The 20,406-nt window shown below is 52.9% G+C and overlaps 1 protein-coding gene across 1 annotated transcript in view; it reads right to left on the bottom strand.

Moving 5' to 3' along the window:
* The window catches only part of LOC106605884 (small conductance calcium-activated potassium channel protein 2), a 109,802-nt gene that overhangs the window by 61,840 nt on the left and 27,556 nt on the right, over positions 1-20,406 (bottom strand). The window contains exon 4 of the mRNA XM_045698956.2: positions 614-910. Within this exon, the coding sequence (XP_045554912.2) occupies positions 614-910 (297 nt within the window). The remainder of the gene's footprint in view (positions 1-613; positions 911-20,406) is intronic.

The raw sequence follows: 20,406 nt of genomic DNA, 5'->3' as shown, positions 1-20,406 counted from the left end.
TTTTGTCTCTGTCTTTACTGTCCTCAGTTACCTGTCAGAGGAGGATTCAGTCTGAATTAGTGGTAAGGTGAGAAGCTGAGACACCAAGGCAGACATCAATCAATCAATCATTCATACTTCATTGGACAGACACAGGAGGAGAGAAAGAAATGGAGAGAGACACAGGAGGAGAGAAAGAGATGGAGGGAGACACAGGAGGAGAGAAATAGATTGAGAGAGACACAGGATGAGAGAAAGGCAAGATGGAAGGAGTGAGACAGAATGAGTGAAGAGAAAGAATGAACAACAAAGCCCCCGGCATACACACACCTTATTGAGGGCCCCTATGCTCCGTGAGGAGGTATCAGTGAACACACACACCTTATTGAGGGCCCCTATGCTCCATGAGGAGGTATCAGTGAACACACACACCTTATTGAGGGCCCCTATGCTCCGTGAGGAGGCATCAGGGAACACACACCTTATTGAGGGCCCCTATGCTCCGTGAGGAGGCATCAGTAAACACACACACCTTATTTAGGGCCCCTATGCTCCGTGAGGAGGCATCAGTGAACACACAAACCTTATTGAGGGCCCCTATGCTCCATGAGGAGGCATCAGTGAACACACACACCTTATTGAGGGCCCCTATGCTCCGCGAGGAGGCATCAGTGAACAGTTTGCTGTGCAGCAGCATGACACGGGCGATGAGGTAGAGGCGGAGGAACATGGGAACACTCAGCACCATGTCCAGGTCAGCCTCAGCCTGGGACGGGGCGTAAGAGAACGCCAGACGTGCCCGCCACTGGAACTTAAAGTCCCCAGGCACCGGATGCACCGCCGACACCAGTAGCTCCAACGATATCAGCAACACCCGATTCAACGTCATGGCGATGCGCCAGTCGTCCGCTCCGTTGTCGATGACGAAGAGCTGTGGTAGGGAAAAGGAGGAACAAGGGACAGGAAGATAGAACAAGGGCTGGTTAGAGCGGAGGTAGCATTTTAACTACTTTTTAATTACTTAGTAATGAGCGTCGACATCATCATCATCATCATCATCATCATTATCAGTAGTTTGGTACATGATTACAGTGTTAGTGCCTGTAGTAGTCAATATAATGGCTTTGCATATCACAGTGGATTATCATTGATTTGATGAGAGGAAGCTGTTAGAATGTAGTGACACTGTTGATGTTTAGACTGCTTTGTTCCCCTTTCCCTCATATAAAACGAACTGTCTGCTAACTGTCAGCTAACTGTCTGCTAACTGTCTACTAACTGTCTGCTAACTGTAGGCTAACTGTCTGCTAACTGTCTACTAACTGTCTGCTAACTGTAGGCTAACTGTCTGCTAACTCTAGGCTAACTGTCTGCTAATTGTCTACTAACTGTCTGCTAACTGTAGGCTAACTGTCTGCTAACTGTCTGCAAACTCTCAGATAACTGTCTGCTAACTGTAGGCTAACTCTCAGCTAACTGTATGCTAACTGTCAGCTAAATGTCTGCTAACTGTCTGCTAACTCTCAGCTAAATGTCTGCTAAGATTCAGCTAACTGTCTGCTAACTCTCAGCTAACTCAGCTAACTCTCAGCCAACTGTCTGCTAACTGTCTACTAACTGTCTGCTAACTGTAGGCTAACTGTCTGCTAACTCTAGGGTAACTGTCTGCTAATTGTCTACTAACTGTCTGCTAACTGTAGGCTAACTGTCTGCTAACTGTCTGCAAACTCTCAGCTTACTTTCTGCTAACTGTCAGCTTACTCTCAGCTTACTGTCTGCTAACTGTCAGCTAACTGTCTGCTAACTCTCAGCTTACTGTCTGCTAACTGTCTGCTAACTGTCTGCTGACTCTCAGCTTACTGTCTGCTAACTGTCTGCTAACTGTCTGCTAACACCCCAGGAACCTAAGTGATCCCATTATCCCAGTCACAGCATTACTTTGAGTCATCATTATGGATGTATTTCTGGCATCATTATGAACACACTCTAGCCATAATGCTTTAATTGCTGTTTTTTTCCTGCTCAGTTGATGTTGTTTGCTTTCTTAATTGCTGTGGTTACTGTTGATACTGTCGCCGGGGCGGTTGTTATGAGGAAGAGCTAAGAGCAGGGTTTTAGTAAAGACCATCCCATTCAGGAAGAGACGGACGGACGGACGGACAGACGGGGGGGGATGAAGAGAGAATACGAGAGAGATATGGAGGAGAGAGAGGGAGGAGCTAGAGATAGGGAAAAAGAGAAGGCAGGGGAATGAGAAAGAGAGAAAAAGAAGGGAGACAGAGAAAGAGGAGAGACAGACAGGTGGAAAGTGAGCGATGGAGCGAGGTAGGGAAGTCCCTGTTTTAAATGAAAGGTTGAACAGATGCTGGTGGGCAGAGAGGAACAGTCAGAATTGAGCACAGAGAGAGAGAGAGAGAGCAGCTCTTACTGTATCCACATGATTCATCTGGAGAGGTTTTTATCCCACACACTTTGTCTCATCATACACAACAAACACTATGAGAGGGTCAAACAACAGAACTAACACAGTACAGGACCAACCAGAAGTCACAACTCATCTGGAGGGGCCTCAACAGGCCTGCACTGTAGCAGGATATAATGTACAACCACTAACAGACTGAAGAACAAGGGATAGGGAGCGAGAGATAGAAAGACAGACAGAGAGAAAAAGAGAGAGCAAGAGAGAGTGGGGGGGGGTAAAGAGAGAGAGGAGAGAGAGCGAGAAAGAGTAAGAGAGAGAGAGGGGGATGGGGTGTAAAGAGAGAGCAAAAAGCGGGGGAGAGAGAGAGCGAGGGAGGGGGAGAGAGAGAGAGAGAGAGAGAGAGAGAGAGAGAAGGAATGATACAGATAGTTAAACTGAAATGTGACACTAAAAGAGAGTTCAGTAGTGGTAATATTCTATCCCAGGTGTCTGTGTCTGCTCCAGCCAACTTACCTTGGTGAGACAGCTAAAGCCTGTGGCCTGGTTGAAAGCAGACACAGTCACCCAGGCACCCAGGCTAGTGACACTCCCTGTGCTCTAGTAGCAGAATGACATTCAGTGCATTTACAGACACAACCAGCTGTGGATCACTGCTGGATAGAAAGCACAAATACACTTTCAGCTTTCAGACTAGATGTCTCTGTTTGCGTGACAGTGTAGCATGCAACTGGTGCCACTGGTAAAAAGACAAAAGGAGCATTCATCATGTTGTTGGTGTGTGTCGCAAGGAGTCATTGTGTTCTGCACACTCGTGTATTGTAGGTAAAATGATTTGTGAATGCTGCATGTCAGTCAGTGTGTGTGTGTATGTGTGCATGAAAGAGAGAGAGAGAGAGAGAGAGAGAGAGAGAACGAGAGTGAGAGCGGGTGTTTTGCAGACCCAGCCTCGTCATGGTGACTGTTGCCAAGGCGACAACATCAAAGACCAGCCAAGCTTAATTAGAATCCCCAGCAAGAGAGAAAGAGATAAAGAGAGAGAGGGAGGGAGGGAGGGAGGAAAAGAGAGGTAGGGACACAGGGGAAGAGATAGAGACAACGGGAAGGAAGAGAGAGAAAGATTCTGTGTGTGAGAGTCAAAGAGAGTGAGAGAGAGTACAGTACAGAAGTTTGTGTGTGTGTGTGTGTGTGTGTGTGTGTGTGTGTGTGTGTGTGTGTGCGCACTAATGGCACTGTGCTTTTCCATTGAGTCAGAGGGAAGCCCATCACAGCCCCAACACACACACAACTCATTCACACTTACAGAACATCTCTTTTGTCTGCAAACTGATCGTCATTCACTCTGCTGTCCCTTCAGTGTGTATGTGTGTGTGTGTGTGTGTGTGACACTGCCGCTCTTCTATCCCTCACTCCCTCTTTCTCTCTCTTCCCCAGATCCTCCCTCCCTCTTTCTGAATGACATCCAAACAAATCCAAACAGAAGTGATTCAGACTCGCACCATCAGAGGAAATGACCATCCCTCCTTCTCTCCCTCCCCCCTTCCTCTTCATTCCACACACCTCTACACAGTCCTCCCTTCCTCTTCCTCCTCTCTTTTCCCCCTGCTGCTGTCACTCTTTTCATGGATGAATCGCCACAAGGAAAAACTAAATAATTAAATTCCATTAAGAAGGTAATCTGTCAATGGGAATGACTGAGCACCACCGGGCTAACACCACAGAACAGTAGGAGGGAGGGAGGAGGGAGAAGAAGGGAGGGAGGAGAGGAGTGCGGGAGTGTCGTCACTAGTTAACACATCCACAAAGTAATAATTATGGCATTACCCCACCCATTTGTACCTTTTATCTTCTTAAAATGTAATTTGAAACCTTACCCTAACCTTAACCCTAACATTAACCACCTGCTAACCTTATGCCTAACCATAACCTTAAATTAAATTAAGACCAAAAAGCACATTTGTGTAACCAATTTTGACTTTGTGGCTGAGGAATCTGACTTTGTGGCTGTGTTAACTAGTGGGGTAAAGTACCAGTGGTCAAAACCAACAGAAGGAAATGGGACTATGCAGGAGGGAGGGATGAGATAGAAGGCGTGTGGAAATAAAGGACAGGCAAAGAGAGAGAGAGCGAGGGATAGATGGAGGAAAGTGAGCAGAGGAAATTATGAAGGCCAAAGATAGGTGAGGCCTTTTCACAGGTGAAGGTGTAAACTGGCAGGGGATTAGCTAGCGGATGTCTCCTGGTGCGCTATAATAGGACACCTCTAAACCCTCTTTGGCTCCCGGCCTGACAACCACATCTAACCCCTCCCTCACCCTGCCTCCCCCTCTCACCCACTCCTGTCCACAGCCACTGACTGTATGTGTTTGGGAGTGTGTGTGTGCTCTAGGTGTGTGTGTGTGTGTCTGTAAAACTTCTCCTTCCATCATCCAAACTTCCTACCCCCCAAATCCCGTCTCCAGCACTGCTCTGCTAGGGACTCTGCTGTAACAACAGACCAGAGCGAGAGACGGAAGGAGTTCCACATATCAAACACTTATTTCATTTATATTAAAACCAGCTAAATCTGGGTGAGTCCCCTGCTGATTATAGACCCATAAGTTTAATAAATTGTGACAATAAAATAATAACAAAGCTTATAAGCAATAAAATGTCAAAAATATTACCAGGCTTCATACATATCAATCAAACAGGGTTTATTAAAAATAGACACAAACAAATAGAAGAACATGTTTCAGTTTAATACTAAAAAACTTGATATAGATGTATCAATAATGGCTGTTGATGCTGAAAAGGCTTTGGACCGTCTTGAATGGGCTTTTCCTTCATTTTCTTTGTATTTTACCCACTTTTTCGATCTTGTCTCATCGCTACAACTCCCCAACGGGCTCGGGAGAGGTGAAGGTCGAGAACCATGCGTCCTCCGAAACATGACCTGCCAAACCGCGCTTCTTAACATCCGCCCGCTTAACCTGGAAGCTAGCTGCACCAATGTGTCAGAGGAAACACCATCCAACTGATGACCGAGGTCAGCCTGCAGGCGCCCGGCACACCACAAGGAGTCGCTAGAGCATGATGAGCCAAGTAAAGATTTGAATAGCTTTTTCTATTCAAAACTTCGAAAGCTTTCAACTTTCCAGCTAAAATAATTCATTTAATAAAAATTTTATATAAATATCCTAAAGCAAAAATATACACAAATAATACATTATCTGATGAAATTGCTTTAGAAAGGGGCACAAGACAGGGATATTCTCTCTTCTCCTGTTTGCACTGGCAATTGAACCCCATGCAAAAAGAATTAGACAGGACCCAAAGTAACAGGTATCAGTATTGGCAAACAATATAAACTAAACTTATTTGCAGATGATCTCCTGGTATATCTGACCAATGTTGAAAATGTAATGACCCCCTTGCAAAAACTATTTCAGGAATACTCTAAAATCTCAGTATTGAAAGGTATGTGGAAAAAAACAAAATAATGGCAATAGGAAAAAGAATAACTCTTAATCTCCTGCAATACTTTAAGTGGACCACAAAACATATCAAATACTTAGGATGCTTAATAAGTAACAATAAACAACAAATACAGTGCATTCGGAAAGTACTCAGACCCCTTGACTTTTTTCCACATTTTGTTACGTAAAGATAACTTTATCCCATTACTCAACAATATGAAAGCAGATCTAATTAAATTGAATAATATTCCCATAAATCTTACAGGTTGAATAAACCTCTTTAGAATGGGTATGGCTCCCAAAGTTTAGATATTTATTCTCTGTAATACCAATTACCCTACCAAAAAGTATACTCGCGGGCCTCCCGGGTGGTGCAGTGGTCTAAGGCACTGCATCGCAGTGGTAGAGGCGTCACTACAGACCCAGGTTCGATCCTGGGCTGTATCACAACCGGTCGTGATCGGGAGTCCCATAGGCCAGTCCATTTTATGGCAAGAACAGCTCAAATAAACAAACAGAAATGACATCATTACTTTAAGACATGAAGGTCACTCAATACAGAAAATGTCAAGAACATTGAAAGTTTCTTCAAGTTCAGTCACAAAAACCATCAAGCGCTATGATGAAACTGGCTCTCATGAGGACCGCCACAGGAATGAAAGACACAGAGTGACCTCTGCTGCAGAGCATAAGTTCATTAGAGATAACAGCCTCAGAAATTTCAGCCCAAATAAATGCTTCACAGAGTTCAAGTAACAGACACATCTCAACATCAACTGTTCAGAGGAGACTGCATGAATCAGGCCTTCATGGTCTAATTTCTGCAAAGAAACTACTACTAAAGGACACCAATAAGAAGAAGAGACTTGCTTGGGCCAAGTGTAACGGCTGCCGTAAGAGAGAGAGGACCAAGGCGCAGCGGGTTGCGTGCTCATCATTATATTTATTAAATAAATATAAACATGGAAAAACAATAAACGACGACAGGAAACAGTTTAGCAGGCTATACACATAACAGCAGTGCTAAAGACAACTACCCACAATTAACAAACAAAACACATCCCTATATATAGGACTCTCAATCAAAGGCAACTACAAACACCTGCCTCCAATTGAGAGTCCAACACCCAATTACCTAACATAGAAAATACTAAACTAGAAAGAACATAGAAATACAAAAACATAGAACATAACCCAAAACCCTGAAATAATAAATCAAACACCCTTCTAAACAAACCACCACCCCGAACCACATAAAACAAATACCCCCTGCCACGTCCTGACCAAACTACAATAACAAATAACCCCTATACTGGTCAGGACGTGACACCAAGAAGCACGAGCAATGGTCTGGAGTCCAAATGTGAGATTTTTGGTTCCAACCACTGTGTCTTTGTGAGGTGTGATTTGCTGGTGAAACTGTCTGTGATTTACCTAGAATTCAAGGGACACCTAACCAGCATGGCTACCACAGCATTCTGCAGTGATACGCCATCCCATCTGGTTTGGGCTTAGTGGTCCAATCATTTGTTTTTCAACAGGACAATGACCCAACACATCTCCAGGCTGTGTATTGGCTATTTTACCAACAAGGGGAGTGATGGAGTGCTGCATTAGATGACCTGGCCTCCACAATCCCCCGACCTCAACCAAACTGAGATGGTTTGGGAGGGGTCGAACCATAGAGTGAAGCAGCCAAAACAGCCAACAAGTGCTCAGCATACAGTTGAAGTCGGAAGTATATACATCCACTTAGGTTGGAGTCATTAAAACTCGTTTTTTAACCACTCCACAAATTTCTTGTTAACAAACTATAGTTTTGGCAAGTTGGTTAGGACATCTACTTTGTGCATGACACAAGTAATTTTTCCAACAGTTGTTTAGAGACAGATTATTTCACTTAGAATTCACTGTATCACAATTCCAGTGGGTCAGAAGTTTACATACATTAAGTTGACTGTGCCTTTAAACAGCCTGGAACATTCCAGAAAATGATGTCATGGCATATAGTTAAATTCACTAAAGAGGAACAATGAGTACATATTGAAGATGAGCATGCTCATCCCCAGAATCTATTTTCAAAGGATAAAGCTAAGAACATGAACAACTTCATAGTTTAGAACACTAGAACAATATGGAAGAAAATGAAACATTATAGAAGAACCAATTTCACTCCCAAAAAACAATCTTTGATAGCTTTCCAGAATGTACAGATAAATTGGTCCACATGGAAAACTAAAGGAATAGAAACTGTAAATGACTTGGTAATACAGGATTAAAAAGCAATTTTGGACTGACCAATGTAGATATTTTCAAATGCAATTTAAAAGTTTAATATCAAGAAATGTATATTTAAACATTTTTGGACATCAGCGCAATCTTGAGGGATTCCTATTTGAGTCAGAAAAGGATATTCATATGATAGCTAAGATATGCAAAACCTTGCAGAGAGCCTATCCAACTGACAATCTCTTAGAAACAAATATAAAAATTGGAACCAAAACATAAAAATAACTGATATTGGCACAAGATGGAGGTAATGTTGGAACATAACTAACGAGATTACAGGTAACTAAAATGTATGCTTAATCCAGTATAAACTGATGTTGTAACGATTGTCTGAAAGAGGGGACCAAGATGCAGCGTGGTTCGTGCTCATCATGAAATGTATTTACTGAGAACACTTTAGACAAAATAACAAAACGACCAACAGTTCCGTCAGGTGCAAAACACTAAACAGAAATAAACCACCCACAAAACCCAAAGGAAAACAGGCTACCTAAGTATGGCTCCCAATCAGCGACAATGATGTACAGCTGTCCCTGATTGAGAGCCATACCAGGCCAAAACAAAGAAATACAAACACACAAACACAAAAAAGGACATAGAATGCCCAAAACCCCAAAACACACAGAAAAACACCCCCTGCCACGCCCTGACCAAACTACAATAACAAATAACCCCTTTTACTGGTCAGGATGTGACAGATGTATAGAATCTGTTACACAAGAGACAAAATTAACAAATTCTACAGCACAACTGCAGAGTCATTTCTTAAGTGTAAAACTAACAATAACTCAATAATCCATGCCTTCTGGTAACGTTATAAAGTCCAAAAAGTTATGGGCGGAGGTAGAAAGTTGGCTGTCAGAAGTATTACAATGTAAATGTACTTTTAATCTGTCTCTCTGTTTATTTCAAGACATGGCATATGAGGGTGCAGTAAGAAACCCGATCATCTTGAAAAACAACAAAAAATCAACAACAACAAAAATCAAGCAATCCTCCATCGTTAACCCAATGGAAAGGTCAAATGCTTTATTATCTAAATGCTGAAAGTGTGTGGGCGATGGAGAGAAACAAAATGGTGCAGTTTGAGGCCATGTGACGGAGAGTGATGTGGGCACTGGAGATGGGGGTATGAGCAGATGGCTCTGGGCAGGGGTGATGTTGTGGATGGTGGTGAGCGTCTGTATGTTGTTGTTTGTATGTGGATGTTTTGTATTGTTTAAAAAACTATTTTAAAAGGAAGGAGAGAAAGAGCGGAAAGGAGTGAGACAGAGACAGGAAATGAGAGAGAGCAGGAGAAAGAGATAGAGAGAAATAGGAGAAAGGGGGAAGGAGAGCGACTTGAAACTCTAATGGTCTTCTGTAGAATACTGTGCTCTCTGATAAGATGTGCAGTTTCCACTCTTCCCCCAGATGAGCTGTCACCCCTCCCCCTCTCATGTCCTCCATCTCCCTGGCCAAACCCCCAGGGCCATGGTGGCTGCTGGGTAATCGTGTTAAGTGCCTGACTGCAGATGTCTCTAATACAGAGCAAGACACAGACACAAGCAGACACCAACAGGCCAATCCAGAGTCACACAGAACAGAGACAGACCTGACCAAACAAGCCCAGAGTCACACAGAACAGAGACAGACCTGACCAAGCAAGCCCAGAGTCACACAGAACAAACACAGACCTGACCAAACAAGCCCAGAGTCACTCAGAACAGAGACAGACCTGACCAAACATGCCCAGAGTCACTCAGAACAGAGACAGACCTGACCAAACATGCCCAGAGTCACACAGAACAGAGACAGACCTGACCAAACAAGCCCAGAGTCACACAGAACATAAACAGACCTGACCAAACACGCCCAGAGTCACCATTCCCCGGCGGGAGGAACAAAAAGGAGGTACAGTAGATGTTTTCCCTAAGCACTGATACAGGGTCAGATATTTTTTATCCCCCTAATGGATAAGGTTGGGATTAGCAGTAGAGTAATCTTATCCTAGATCTGTGGTTAGGAGCGAGTTCTACCTGTGAGGAGAAAGCCCACCTCAGGGAGGAGAGAGACAGGCTAGACTACACACCACAGGACACAGTGATGGAGCGGACACACGCATACGTGCACACACACTCACACACACAAATAGGGTGGGAAACGCCTTGCAAGGCCTGCAGCATGGAAATCCCTTGAAGAGAGAGATAAAAACTAGGACAAGGATCTCACATCTCTCTCTCTCAATCACACACACAGGAAAACAGATGACACACTTTCCTAGACTGTGCTCTCAACTCTGCGTGTGAGTGTGTGAATTAGGAAAGTGTGTGTGTGTGTGTTAGGATAGCGTGTGAGTGTGTGAATTAGGACAGTATGTGTGTGTGTTAGGACAGTGTGTGTGTGTGTTAGGATAGCGTGTGAGTGTGTGAATTAGGAAAGTGTGTGTGTGTGTGTGTGTTAGGATAGTGTGTGAGTGTGTGAATTAGGAAAGTGTGTGTGTGTGTGTTAGGATAGCGTGTGAGTGTGTGAATTAGGAAAGTGTGTGTGTGTGTTAGGATAGCGTGTGAGTGTGTGAATTAGGAAAGTGTGTGTGTGTGTTAGGATAGCGTGTGAGTGTGTGAATTAGGAAAGTGTGTGTGTGTGTTAGGATAGCGTGTGAGTGTGTGAATTAGGAAAGTGTGTGTGTGTGTTAGGATAGCGTGTGAGTGTGTGAATTAGGAAAGTGTGTGTGTGTGTTAGGATAGCGTGTGAGTGTGTGTGGGCAGCTGGCCTTCTCTAACCTCCACCCCCACCCCTCTCAGCCTGAGGACAGAAGGCCACTGGTGAGCTGGCAAATGCTGAGTCACACGACAGAACCCAAGAACCCAGACACACTGACTCAAACACACACTGACTCAAACAGACATTCTGCCTCAAACAGACATTCTGCCTCAAACAGACATGCTGCCTCAAACAGACATGCTGCCTCAAATAGACATGCTGCCTCAAACAGACATGCTGCCACAAACAGACATACTGGGGTGGAGGGTGGAGGGGGCTCCATCCACAGAGGAGTATGGTGTGGGGTGGAGGAGGGGCTCCATCCACAGAGGAGTATGGTGTGGGGTGGAGGGGGAGCTCCATCCACAGAGGAGTATTGTGTGGGGTGGAGGGGGGCGCCATCCACAGAGGAGTATGGTGTGGGGTGGAGGGGGGCTCCATCCACAGAGGAGTATGGTGTGGGGTGGAGGGGGGCTCCATCCACAGAGGAGTATGGTGTGGGGTGGAGGGGGAGCTCCATCCACAGAGGAGTATGGTGTGGGGTGGAGGGTGGAGGGGGGCTCTATCCACAGAGGAGTATGGTGTGGGGTGGAGGGGGGCTCCATCCACAGAGGAGTATGGTGTGGGGTGGAGGGTGGAGGGGAGGCTCCATCCACAGAGGAGTATGGTGTGGGGTGGAGGGTGGAGGGGGGCTCCATCCACAGAGGAGTATGGTGTGGGGTGGAGGGGGAGCTCCATCCACAGAGGAGTATTGTGTGGGGTGGAGGGGGGCGCCATCCACAGAGGAGTATGGTGTGGGGTGGAGGGGGGGCTCCATCCACAGAGGAGTATGGTGTGGGGTAGAGGGGGGCTCCATCCACAGAGGAGTATGGTGTGGGGTGGAGGGGGAGCTCCATCCACAGAGGAGTATGGTGTGGGGTGGAGGGTGGAGGGGGGCTCTATCCACAGAGGAGTATGGTGTGGGGTGGAGGGGGGCTCCATCCACAGAGGAGTATGGTGTGGGGTGGAGGGTGGAGGGGAGGCTCCATCCACAGAGGAGTATGGTGTGGGGTGGAGGGTGGAGGGGGCTCCATCCACAGAGGAGTATTGTGTGGGGTGGAGGGTGGAGGGGGGCTCCATCCACAGAGGAGTATTGTGTGGGGTGGAGGGTGGAGGGGGGCTCCATCCACAGAGGAGTATGGTGTGGGGTGGAGGGTGGAGGGGGGCTCCATCCACAGAGGAGTATGGTGTGGGGTGGAGGGGGGCTCCATCCACAGAGGAGTATTGTGTGGGGTGGAGGGTGGAGGGGGTCTCCATCCACAGAGGAGTATGGTGTGGGGTGGAGGGTGGAGGGGGAGCTCCATCCACAGAGGAGTATGGTGTGGGGTGGAGGGGGAGCTCCATCCACAGAGGAGTATGGTGTGGGGTGGAGGGGGGGCTCCATCCACAGAGGAGTATGGTGTGGGGTGGAGGGTGGAGGGGGAGCTCCATCCACAGAGGAGTATGGTGTGGGGTGGAGGGTGGAGGGGGAGCTCCATCCACAGAGGAGTATGGTGTGGGGTGGAGGTGGGGCTCCATCCACAGAGGAATATGGTGTGGGGTGGAGGGGGGGCTCCATCCACAGAGGAGTATGGTGTGGAGGAGGGGCTCCATCCACAGAGGAGTATGGTGTGGGGTGGAGGGTGGCTCCATCCACAGAGGAGTATGGTGTGGGGTGGAGGGGGAGCTCCATCCACAGAGGAGTATGGTGTGGGGTGGAGGGTGGAGGGGGGCGCCATCCACAGAGGAGTATGGTGTGAGGTGGAGGGGGAGCTCCATCCACAGAGGAGTATTGTGTGGGGTGGAGGGGGGGCGCCATCCACAGAGGAGTATGGTGTGGGGTGGAGGGGGGGCTCCATCCACAGAAGAGTATGGTGTGGGGTGGAGGGTGGAGGGGAGGCTCCATCAACAGAGGAGTATGGTGTGGGGTGGAGGGTGGCTCCATCCACAGAGGAGTATGGTGTGGGGTGGAGGGGGAGCTCCATCCACAGAGGAGTATGGTTGTGGGGTGGAGGGGGCGCCATCCACAGAGGAGTATGGTGTGGGGTGGAGGGGGAGCTCCATCCACAGAGGAGTATTGTGTGGGGTGGAGGGGGGGCGCCATCCACAGAGGAGTATGGTGTGGGGTGGAGGGGGGGCTCCATCCACAGAGGAGTATGGTGTGGGGTGGAGGGGGGGCTCCATCCACAGAGGAGTATGGTGTGGGGTGGAGGGGGGGCTCCATCCGCAGAGGAGTATGGTGTGGGGTGGAGGGGGGAGCTCCATCCACAGAGGAGTATGGTGTGGGGTGGAGGGTGGAGGGGGGCTCCATCCACAGAGGAGTATTGTGTGGGGTGGAGGGTGGAGGGGGGGCTCCATCCACAGAGGAGTATGGTGTGGGGTGGAGGGTGGAGGGGGGGCTCCATCCACAGAGGAGTATGGTGTGGGGTGGAGGGTGGAGGGGGGCTCCATCCACAGAGGAGTATGGTGTGGGTTGGAGGGGGGGCTCCATCCACAGAGGAGTATTGTGTGGGGTGGAGGGTGGAGGGGGTCTCCATCCACAGAGGAGTATGGTGTGGGGTGGAGGGTGGAGGGGGAGCTCCATCCACAGAGGAGTATGGTGTGGGGTGGAGGGGGAGCTCCATCCACAGAGGGATATGGTGTGGGGTGGAGGGGGGAGGGGGGCGCCATCCACAGAGGAGTATGGTGTGAGGTGGAGGGGGAGCTCCATCCACAGAGGAGTATTGTGTGGGGTGGAGGGGGGGCGCCATCCACAGAGGAGTATGGTGTGGGGTGGAGGGGGGGCTCCATCCACAGAGGAGTATGGTGTGGGGTGGAGGGTGGAGGGGAGGCTCCATCAACAGAGGAGTATGGTGTGGGGTGGAGGGTGGCTCCATCCACAGAGGAGTATGGTGTGGGGTGGAGGGGGAGCTCCATCCACAGAGGAGTATGGTGTGGGGTGGAGGGGGCGCCATCCACAGAGGAGTATGGTGTGGGGTGGAGGGGGAGCTCCATCCACAGAGGAGTATTGTGTGGGGTGGTGGGGGGGCGCCATCCACAGAGGAGTATGGTGTGGGGTGGAGGGGGGGCTCCATCCACAGAGGAGTATGGTGTGGGGTGGAGGGGGGGCTCCATCCACAGAGGAGTATGGTGTGGGGTGGAGGGGGAGCTCCATCCACAGAGGAGTATGGTGTGGGGTGGAGGGTGGAGGGGGGGCTCTATCCACAGAGGAGTATGGTGTGGGGTGGAGGGGGGGCTCCATCCACAGAGGAGTATGGTGTGGGGTGGAGGGGGAGCTCCATCCACAGAGGAGTATGGTGTGGGGTGGAGGGTGGAGGGGGGCGCCATCCACAGAGGAGTATGGTGTGAGGTGGAGGGGGAGCTCCATCCACAGAGGAGTATTGTGTGGGGTGGAGGGGGGGCGCCATCCACAGAGGAGTATGGTGTGGGGTGGAGGGGGGGCTCCATCCACAAAAGGAGTATGGTGTGGGGTGGAGGGTGGAGGGGAGGCTCCATCAACAGAGGAGTATGGTGTGGGGTGGAGGGTGGCTCCATCCACAGAGGAGTATGGTGTGGGGTGGAGGGGGAGCTCCATCCACAGAGGAGTATGGTGTGGGGTGGAGGTGGCGCCATCCACAGAGGAGTATGGTGTGGGGTGGAGGGGGAGCTCCATCCACAGAGGAGTATTGTGTGGGGTGGAGGGGGGGCGCCATCCACAGAGGAGTATGGTGTGGGGTGGAGGGGGGGCTCCATCCACAGAGGAGTATGGTGTGGGGTGGAGGGGGGGCTCCATCCACAGAGGAGTATGGTGTGGGGTGGAGGGGGAGCTCCATCCACAGAGGAGTATGGTGTGGGGTGGAGGGTGGAGGGGGGGCTCTATCCACAGAGGAGTATGGTGTGGGGTGGAGGGGGAGCTCCATCCACAGAGGAGTATGGTGTGGGGTGGAGGGTGGAGGGGGGCGCCATCCACAGAGGAGTATGGTGTGAGGTGGAGGGGGAGCTCCATCCACAGAGGAGTATTGTGTTGGGTGGAGGGGGGGCGCCATCCACAGAGGAGTATGGTGTGGGGTGGAGGGGGGGCTCCATCCACAGAAGAGTATGGTGTGGGGTGGAGGGTGGAGGGGAGGCTCCATCAACAGAGGAGTATGGTGTGGGGTGGAGGGTGGCTCCATCCACAGAGGAGTATGGTGTGGGGTGGAGGGGGAGCTCCATCCACAGAGGAGTATGGTGTGGGGTGGAGGGGGCGCCATCCACAGAGGAGTATGGTGTGGGGTGGAGGGGGAGCTCCATCCACAGAGGAGTATTGTGTGGGGTGGAGGGGGGGCGCCATCCACAGAGGAGTATGGTGTGGGGTGGAGGGGGGGCTCCATCCACAGAGGAGTATGGTGTGGGGTGGAGGGGGGGCTCCATCCACAGAGGAGTATGGTGTGGGGTGGAGGGGGGGCTCCATCCACAGAGGAGTATGGTGTGGGGTGGAGGGGGAGCTCCATCCACAGAGGAGTATGGTGTGGGGTGGAGGGTGGAGGGGGGGCTCTATCCACAGAGGAGTATGGTGTGGGGTGGAGGGGGGGCTCCATCCACAGAGGAGTATGGTGTGGGGTGGAGGGTGGAGGGGAGGCTCCATCCACAGAGGAGTATGGTGTGGGGTGGAGGGTGGAGGGGGGCTCCATCCACAGAGGAGTATTGTGTGGGGTGGAGGGTGGAGGGGGGGCTCCATCCACAGAGGAGTATTGTGTGGGGTGGAGGGTGGAGGGGGGGCTCCATCCACAGAGGAGTATGGTGTGGGGTGGAGGGTGGAGGGGGGGGCTCCATCCACAGAGGAGTATGGTGTGGGGTGGAGGGGGGGCTCCATCCACAAAGGAGTATTGTGTGGGGTGGAGGGTGGAGGGGGTCTCCATCCACAGAGGAGTATGGTGTGGGGTGGAGGGTGGAGGGGGGGGGGGGCTCCATCCACAGAGGAGTATGGTGTGGGGTGGAGGGGGGGCTCCATCCACAGAGGAGTATGGTGTGGGGTGGAGGGTGGAGGGGGAGCTCCATCCACAGAGGAGTATGGTGTGGGGTGGAGGGTGGAGGGGGAGCTCCATCCACAGAGGAGTATGGTGTGGGGTGGAGGTGGGGCTCCATCCACAGAGGAATATGGTGTGGGGTGGAGGGTGGAGGGGGGGCTCCATCCACAGAGGAGTATGGTGTGGGGTGGAGGAGGGGCTCCATCCACAGAGGAGTATGGTGTGGGGTGGAGGGTGGCTCCATCCACAGAGGAGTATGGTGTGGGGTGGAGGGGGAGCTCCATCCACAGAGGAGTATGGTGTGGGGTGGAGGGTGTAGGGGGGCGCCATCCACAGAGGAGTATGGTGTGAGGTGGAGGGGGAGCTCCATCCACAGAGGAGTATTGTGTGGGGTGGAGGGGGGGCGCCATCCACAGAGGAGTATGGTGTGGGGTGGAGGGGGGGGCTCCATCCACAGAGGAGTATGGTGTGGGGTGGAGGGTGGAGGGGAGGCTCCATCAACAGAGGAGTATGGTGTGGGGTGGAGGGTGGCTCCATCCACAGAGGAGTATGGTGTGGGGTGGAGGGGGAGCTCCATCCACAGAGGAGTATGGTGTGGGGTGGAGGGGGCGCCATCCACAGAGGAGTATGGTGTGGGGTGGAGGGGGAGCTCCATCCACAGAGGAGTATTGTGTGGGGTGGTGGGGGGGCGCCATCCACAGAGGAGTATGGTGTGGGGTGGAGGGGGGGCTCCATCCACAGAGGAGTATGGTGTGGGGTGGAGGGGGGGCTCCATCCACAGAGGAGTATGGTGTGGGGTGGAGGGGGAGCTCCATCCACAGAGGAGTATGGTGTGGGGTGGAGGGTGGAGGGGGGGCTCTATCCACAGAGGAGTATGGTGTGGGGTGGAGGGGGGGCTCCATCCACAGAGGAGTATGGTGTGGGGTGGAGGGGGAGCTCCATCCACAGAGGAGTATGGTGTGGGGTGGAGGGGGGCGCCATCCACAGAGGAGTATGGTGTGAGGTGGAGGGGGAGCTCCATCCACAGAGGAGTATTGTGTGGGGTGGAGGGGGGGCGCCATCCACAGAGGAGTATGGTGTGGGGTGGAGGGGGGGCTCCATCCACAAAAGGAGTATGGTGTGGGGTGGAGGGTGGAGGGGAGGCTCCATCAACAGAGGAGTATGGTGTGGGGTGGAGGGTGGCTCCATCCACAGAGGAGTATGGTGTGGGGTGGAGGGGGAGCTCCATCCACAGAGGAGTATGGTGTGGGGTGGAGGGGGCGCCATCCACAGAGGAGTATGGTGTGGGGTGGAGGGGGAGCTCCATCCACAGAGGAGTATTGTGTGGGGTGGAGGGGGGGCGCCATCCACAGAGGAGTATGGTGTGGGGTGGAGGGGGGGCTCCATCCACAGAGGAGTATGGTGTGGGGTGGAGGGGGGGGCTCCATCCACAGAGGAGTATGGTGTGGGGTGGAGGGGGGGCTCCATCCACAGAGGAGTATGGTGCGGGGTGGAGGGGGAGCTCCATCCACAGAGGAGTATGGTGTGGGGTGGAGGGTGGAGGGGGGGCTCGATCCACAGAGGAGTATGGTGTGGGGTGGAGGGGGGGCTCGATCCACAGAGGAGTATGGTGTGGGGTGGAGGGTGTAGGGGAGGCTCCATCCACAGAGGAGTATGGTGTGGGGTGGAGGGTGGAGGGGGGCTCCATCCACAGAGGAGTATGGTGTGGGGTGGAGGGGGAGCTCCATCCACAGAGGAGTATTGTGTGGGGTGGAGGGTGGAGGGGGGGCTCCATCCACAGAGGAGTATTGTGTGGGGTGGAGGGTGGAGGGGGGGGCTCCATCCACAGAGGAGTATGGTGTGGGGTGGAGGGTGGAGGGGGAGCTCCATCCACAGAGGAGTATGGTGTGGGGTGGAGGGGGGCTCCATCCACAGAGGAGTATGGTGTGGGGTGGAGGGGGAGCTCCATCTACAGAGGAATATGGTGTGGGGTGGAGGGGGGAGGGGGGGCTCCATCCACAGAGGAGTATGGTGTGGGGTGGAGGGGGGGCTCCATCCCGAGAGGAGTATGGTGTGGGGTGGAGGGTGGAGGGGGAGCTCCATCCACAGAGGAGTATGGTGTGGGGTGGAGGGGGAGCTCCATCCACAGAGGAGTATGGTGTGGGGTGGAGGTGGGGCTCCATCCACAGAGGAATATGGTGTGGGGTGTGGGGTGGAGGAGGTGCTCCATCCACAGAGGAGTATGGTGTGGGGTGGAGGGGGGCTCCTTCCACAGAGGAGTATGGTGTGGGGTGGAGGGGGGGCTCCATCCACAGAGGAGTATGGTGTGGGGTGGAGGGTGGAGGGGGGGCTCTATCCACAGAGGAGTATGGTGTGGGGTGGAGGGTGGAGGGGGAGCTCCATCCACAGAGGAGTATGGTGTGGGGTGGAGGGTGGAGGGGGGGCTCTATCCACAGAGGAGTATGGTGTGGGGTGGAGGGGGGAGGGGGGGCTCTATCCACAGAGGAGTATGGTGTGGGGTGGAGGGGGGGCTCCATCCACAGAGGAGTATGGTGTGGGGTGGAGGGTGGAGGGGAGGCTCCATCCACAGAGGAGTATGGTGTGGGGTGGAGGGTGGAGGGGGGCTCCATCCACAGAGGAGTATTGTGTGGGGTGGAGGGTGGAGGGGGGGCTCCATCCACAGAGGAGTATTGTGTGGGGTGGAGGGTGGAGGGGGGGCTCCATCCACAGAGGAGTATGGTGTGGGGTGGAGGGGGGCTCCATCCACAGAGGAGTATGGTGTGGGGTGGAGGGGGGGCTCCATCCACAAAGGAGTATTGTGTGGGGTGGAGGGTGGAGGGGGTCTCCATCCACAGAGGAGTATGGTGTGGGGTGGAGGGTGGAGGGGGGGGGGGGGCTCCATCCACAGAGGAGTATGGTGTGGGGTGGAGGGGGGGCTCCATCCACAGAGGAGTATGGTGTGGGGTGGAGGGTGGAGGGGGAGCTCCATCCACAGAGGAGTATGGTGTGGGGTGGAGGGTGGAGGGGGAGCTCCATCCACAGAGGAGTATGGTGTGGGGTGGAGGTGGGGCTCCATCCACAGAGGAATATGGTGTGGGGTGGAGGGTGGAGGGGGGGCTCCATCCACAGAGGAGTATGGTGTGGGGTGGAGGAGGGGCTCCATCCACAGAGGAGTATGGTGTGGGGTGGAGGGTGGCTCCATCCACAGAGGAGTATGGTGTGGGGTGGAGGGGGAGCTCCATCCACAGAGGAGTATGGTGTGGGGTGGAGGGTGGAGGGGGGCGCCATCCACAGAGGAGTATGGTGTGAGGTGGAGGGGGAGCTCCATCCACAGAGGAGTATTGTGTGGGGTGGAGGGGGGGCGCCATCCACAGAGGAGTATGGTGTGGGGTGGAGGGGGGGGCTCCATCCACAGAGGAGTATGGTGTGGGGTGGAGGGTGGAGGGGAGGCTCCATCAACAGAGGAGTATGGTGTGGGGTGGAGGGTGGCTCCATCCACAGAGGAGTATGGTGTGGGGTGGAGGGGGAGCTCCATCCACAGAGGAGTATGGTGTGGGGTGGAGGGGGCGCCATCCACAGAGGAGTATGGTGTGGGGTGGAGGGGGAGCTCCATCCACAGAGGAGTATTGTGTGGGGTGGTGGGGGGGCGCCATCCACAGAGGAGTATGGTGTGGGGTGGAGGGGGGGCTCCATCCACAGAGGAGTATGGTGTGGGGTGGAGGGGGGGCTCCATCCACAGAGGAGTATGGTGTGGGGTGGAGGGGGAGCTCCATCCACAGAGGAGTATGGTGTGGGGTGGAGGGTGGAGGGGGGGCTCTATCCACAGAGGAGTATGGTGTGGGGTGGAGGGGGGGCTCCATCCACAGAGGAGTATGGTGTGGGGTGGAGGGGGAGCTCCATCCACAGAGGAGTATGGTGTGGGGTGGAGGGGGGCGCCATCCACAGAGGAGTATGGTGTGAGGTGGAGGGGGAGCTCCATCCACAGAGGAGTATTGTGTGGGGTGGAGGGGGGGCGCCATCCACAGAGGAGTATGGTGTGGGGTGGAGGGGGGGCTCCATCCACAAAAGGAGTATGGTGTGGGGTGGAGGGTGGAGGGGAGGCTCCATCAACAGAGGAGTATGGTGTGGGGTGGAGGGTGGCTCCATCCACAGAGGAGTATGGTGTGGGGTGGAGGGGGAGCTCCATCCACAGAGGAGTATGGTGTGGGGTGGAGGGGGCGCCATCCACAGAGGAGTATGGTGTGGGGTGGAGGGGGAGCTCCATCCACAGAGGAGTATTGTGTGGGGTGGAGGGGGGGCGCCATCCACAGAGGAGTATGGTGTGGGGTGGAGGGGGGGCTCCATCCACAGAGGAGTATGGTGTGGGGTGGAGGGGGGGGCTCCATCCACAGAGGAGTATGGTGTGGGGTGGAGGGGGGGCTCCATCCACAGAGGAGTATGGTGCGGGGTGGAGGGGGAGCTCCATCCACAGAGGAGTATGGTGTGGGGTGGAGGGTGGAGGGGGGGCTCGATCCACAGAGGAGTATGGTGTGGGGTG

This window comes from Salmo salar, chromosome 02, assembly GCF_965601325.2.
Source record: "Salmo salar chromosome 02, fSalSal1, whole genome shotgun sequence".
Lineage (NCBI taxonomy): Eukaryota > Metazoa > Chordata > Actinopteri > Salmoniformes > Salmonidae > Salmo > Salmo salar.
The sequence above is the reverse complement of the archived record's forward strand: the minus strand, read 5'-3'. Positions and strand labels throughout refer to the sequence as shown.